The sequence below is a fragment of the Acyrthosiphon pisum genome, chromosome A1 (assembly GCF_005508785.2).
Source record: "Acyrthosiphon pisum isolate AL4f chromosome A1, pea_aphid_22Mar2018_4r6ur, whole genome shotgun sequence".
In the NCBI taxonomy this organism is placed as follows: domain Eukaryota; kingdom Metazoa; phylum Arthropoda; class Insecta; order Hemiptera; family Aphididae; genus Acyrthosiphon; species Acyrthosiphon pisum.
The window spans coordinates 35,756,584-35,761,462 of NC_042494.1; the positions used below are offsets into that span (position 1 = coordinate 35,756,584).

The window sequence follows — 4,879 nt, forward strand, 5'->3', positions numbered from 1 at the left end:
CAAGTCCCCCCAGTTCAAAAGTAAGTAATTAGTACAGAGCATATATAATTTTTAGAAAATATTATAGGAGGGGCTTTAGTCCCCCCAAAATAATTTGTCTATTTGCGCCTATATGCTCATGCCTGTCTGTTTGTGCCTGTTTTCACATCGCCGTTCACATTGCGTTAAGTTATATGTGATTATGGAAGCCTCATCAGTCATCTTTTCTGATTGGATGAAATACATCTTCCAACCGTTTCCGAAAGCTAAATGCCATGGGCTGGGCGTTAAGGTAATACTCACATCTATCACCGATTTATAATATTATAATCACATTTCACGGGTTTTTCGTACTAGCTAGGATGCCTTTACGACCGTTATTACCTACTATTATTATTATTATTATTCTATTGTTATCAAACACAATTATGTAATCAGCTTATAGCTGGATTGTTAAGTCCAAACAATTTCGTATAAAAATGTGTTATTTTACCGAGCCAAGACGCTTGTTCGTCCGTCAAAGGTGGAAGTACGTCTTTGCTCTTATCGCTCGCTAACGCTCCAACAATTATTGTCGAACATGTGAATTCTATGCCGATTCCGGCCTGTATGAAACACGGTCCAGCCATTGCCAAGCTCTGCAATACAAAACAACGCCGTGTATAAAGTTACAATAGGTACACAATTTATACGAGTTACATCTGTACATAATTATATTGTCTTTTTTTCCATATCAACCAAAATAATATCTTATTTACTATTTACCCGAAAATAGTTATTGAGGTCCACAATAGCAAGTTCACTCAATTTAAATATTAATATCATTTTTTTTTTTTTTTTTTTTAACGGCAATAAAATGTATAGGTTCTATATGTGCCGAAGTAGAGGAGTTGATTCTCGAGACCTTCTTTATGTATTAGTTGATTTCCGGGTCATTATTAGGATATATATGAGTTGATTCTCGGGTCATCAAGAGGCGTATGTACGAGTTGATTCCCGAATTCCGGGTCATTATATATGTCACTGTATACTGGTAATCTCATAACTAGACAACAATTTTTAAAGAAATGTGTTATACATTTTTACCAAATTACTAATTTTTTTTTACTAATAATTTTTTAACAACAAATTGAATGATTTTCAAATATGAAACAACTAAAAAGAACAACATTTTTAAGAAACTTGTCAGCCAATCTCCTCATGGTGTTTCTTGGGTTAGGCTATTATAGGCAGAATATTTGACTAAATATTGAAAATAATATTAAATAATGACCAAAGAATCAACTCGTACGTAGCCCTATGTGCAGTATGCCCTGTAGTCGGTATACATTAATTTCTGTAACTTTAATACGAATTATTAAATAATTACGAGTAATTATTAATTACTTATTATTACATTTTGTGTGATATTATTGAAAGTTTATGTTGCGACCCATGAACCGCATATACTTTCAATCTGGAAAATAGCATCTCGTAAACAAAATAATTAGAAGGTATTATAATAATACGCACCTAATTTACATAAAATAATGGTCAGTATGATACAACTTTTCTCCCAATCTATATTTTAATAATATTTAAAAAATCGATCTGTTTATAAATCGTACAAATTTCTTTTAAATTATTTACTATTATTTATTAGTACTTACCTACTAGCTATATTAAATATTTTCAAAAATCAAAACACATTAAATCATTAAATTATACAAAGTTTAAACTACCAAGTACGTCTTACCTACATCCCTATAGTTACAATAATAAAACTTAAATCAGTGTTTCAATTAAAATCAGAAGAAAACTCGTAGGTACCATATGTTCTAATATCATAATTTTAAAAACAAAAATGATTGACTTACAGATAAATGTTGAAATTAATAATACAAATGTATGATATTGTTGGATAAACCTCATACAAGTCGTATGATAATCCTAAAAGTTAAAAATTATAATTATTTTAGCACCGTCCATAGAATGAGAGTTTTTTGTAAAACTATAAATCCCGTATGAATAAATTAATAATATATACAATTATATATAATCATACAATTTTACTAAATAATTTATTTGAATCTTAGTTAATTATCTTATATAAAACATATTTGAGTACAAACTAACTTGGGCTAAAATGGATTTAAAGTTGTAACTGTAGTCATTATTGGACTCCATTTCTTTTCACTGATCGGTTGTATTTTGCAAAATTTCCTATAAATTAAAACAAGTTAGAAGGTACAGAATTAATTTGTATTGTCCAGATACTTATTTGTTTTTTTTTATACTTGAAAATACATTAAATCATTAAAAATTAAACTATTTGATACAATGACGAAAGAAGTTATAATATTATAATCCAACTTAAATCAGTGTTTTAATATAAATCAGAATAAACTCGAACCATATTACGTCAGGTTAGTCAACATTATTACAAAATTTTACATGTTCGACTACAGATTACTATTGAAGTTAATAATTAATGATAATACGAATATAATAAGATATTGTTGAATCAATGTCGCACAAGTGGTATATAATAATCCTATTTTACGTGTATTAGATACTATAAGCAAATAAGTTTTGTAAGATATAAATAAGAATTATAAATTATAATTATTTTAATGTTATGTAATTGCAGATAATAAAAGTTTTCTGTTAACAGTTTTCTTATAAGACTATAAAAAAACCGTATGAGTATGAATAAAATATACAATTATATAATAATTTCAATACATAAATTTATTATTTGCTTCGTATCTGTTTAATACTTAATTATCTTATATAAATATTTCCGGTATTTTTTTTTAAGGTTGAAAACTTACAAGGAATCTTGTATTCAATTTTAAAATCTTAGGCATAAAAATAAATAAATTTTTTTTATGATTTTCGTAATTTGTACGAATTTTGTTAATATTTTAACTCTTGCAGACGCTCATAAAATATTATTTTCGATTTACGTTAAACTTTTTTGTAATTTCTTCAAACGAAAATATATGAGGAATCTTGCAGTATTGCATTTTTGACGGGGTGAAATTTTTATCATCAATAAGTAAAATGGAATTTTTCTTATTTTTATAAATAGCTCAAAAAGAGTCAAAGTATTTTTAAAATTGTAGGATGTATAGACAATTGCTAATATAAACGTTTGAGGAAAAGCTCGTGTATCTTTGGTTATTTAATCCATTTTGTGGAAAACTGGTTTTACATAAATATCTCCGTATTTCCTTAATTTTTTTTTCTCGACGCCTTTGAAAACTATTTTGAATTCTTAAAAGTACCAATTAGACTCGCTTTCCAATCATAAACGATACAGTATGTGAAAATCGAAGCATTATAATGACTATTTATCATATAACATAGACATAAAAAAATATATATTGTATAAAAATGAATACATTCATCGCTCCGCTCAGAATCTCTAAAATAGTTTGTGCGGGCCGGGAGCATACAATAATAATACGCGCGCCCGGATACCAACTTAGGTTCTTTACGCCACTAACCCCTAAGTCCTAGAAATATGGAGGACAAGCTGGGTGTGCAATGATGTAATAGCTCGAACAATAGTGGTCGGGATAGCCTAACAATTACTGTCGTCTATGTAGTGCGTGTTGTGTAATTGTGTATATTTGTGTATATGTGTATCATAGAGTAATACTCTATGATGTGTATACAATTAAACAAATAATAAAAAAACATAGCACGGTTTCTGGTAAGTAAGTTGCTGTATAATACACGGATTTAAATAGTCGCAGTGCAAAATATATAATCAACTCACCGCGACACAAATGTATAAAAAAATATAATAATAAATCAAAGTCCTTATGGCCAACCAGGATAAATTATAATATTGAATGGCCCTTCTGGCCCAGCCGAAACGATATATGTAATATTATAGGGGTAAGCCCCCTCAAACTTCGCTGTAGCCCCCCAAAAACCTAGAACATACAATTTTAAAATGCTATATTTCAATGGTCTGCTTGTCTTTAATATATTTAGCCCCCCCCCTCCCCAAGTCATAAGTTGAAATTGCCCCTATGCGGTAATAAGATAATAATATAAAAAAAGCTACTTGAACCGCTACCAAGTATAAATAATGTGACCCTACTGGTCGAACGACTAAAATAAATAATAATAATAAATAATGAAAAAACTCACAGTTTGTGGAGCGCAGACTAGCCAGCTGGTCCTGTGCTATACAATTATAATAAATTATATAAAATAAATAAATAATAGTATTTGATTCACACTGTGACGAATTGTACACCCAAATTAAAAAGATAATAAGAATAATAATAAAGTACAAATATTGCCCTTATGGCTTACAATAACAGTTAATAATAGATAGTTTGATGCACAGCTGTGCTGATACGGCAGCATCCAATAACTCAGGGCTTAACGCACACTCGAACAAAAATGGTTTACTAAATAGTAAATGGCCCCTATGGTTCACAACGGTAAAAAAATATAAGTTATTGACACGACAAAAAATATAACAATAACACTTTACAAATTTGGAGCAAAATGCAAAAAGGAATATATTGTTATAATAGTAATAATTTAACAAGCCGTACCGGTCTTGACACCACAACGTACGGTAAAATACAAAAATCACGGTGGCCATGATGATATTCGAGGAGCCGCCTAGCGAAGTGCGATAACGCGGTGATAATCAAAATAATTATATATAATAATACTAGCTGATCCCGTGCACTTCGTTGCCCGTTAAGTGTACCAACTCTATATGACTCAAACCTTGTTCAATTCGTTATTTAACATTCGGTGTAAGGTGTTCAAAACTTTTCCGTTGCCCGGAATTAAAATTCTGATTCGCAGCACTATACTATCAAGTAGGCAATCTACCTGCGGTAGATCGCGGACCCCGTGCTGTTTGTGCGTAAGTGTATGATTT

At 29.9% G+C, this 4,879-nt stretch overlaps 1 protein-coding gene across 8 annotated transcripts in view; it reads right to left on the reverse strand.

The window, feature by feature from the left end:
* Positions 1 to 4,583, reverse strand: part of LOC100161494 (facilitated trehalose transporter Tret1) — a 9,254-nt gene extending 4,671 nt beyond the window's left edge. Inside the window, exons 1-5 of one of the 8 annotated variants that reach the window (XM_016805741.2) lie at positions 4,126 to 4,583; positions 2,095 to 2,181; positions 1,836 to 1,908; positions 1,376 to 1,435; positions 473 to 617 (exon numbers count right to left, since the gene is read on the reverse strand). In XM_016805741.2, coding sequence (XP_016661230.1) covers positions 473 to 608 — 136 coding nt within the window. In that variant the 5' untranslated portion in view covers positions 609 to 617; positions 1,376 to 1,435; positions 1,836 to 1,908; positions 2,095 to 2,181; positions 4,126 to 4,583. Of the gene's footprint in view, positions 1 to 472; positions 618 to 744; positions 1,025 to 1,375; positions 1,436 to 1,835; positions 1,909 to 2,094; positions 2,182 to 4,125 lie in introns of those variants that run through there. The other 7 variants (XM_016805740.2, XM_008186420.3, XM_016805742.2 and 4 more) reach the window with 7 other exon arrangements.
* Between the last annotated feature and the right edge of the window lie 296 nt (positions 4,584 to 4,879).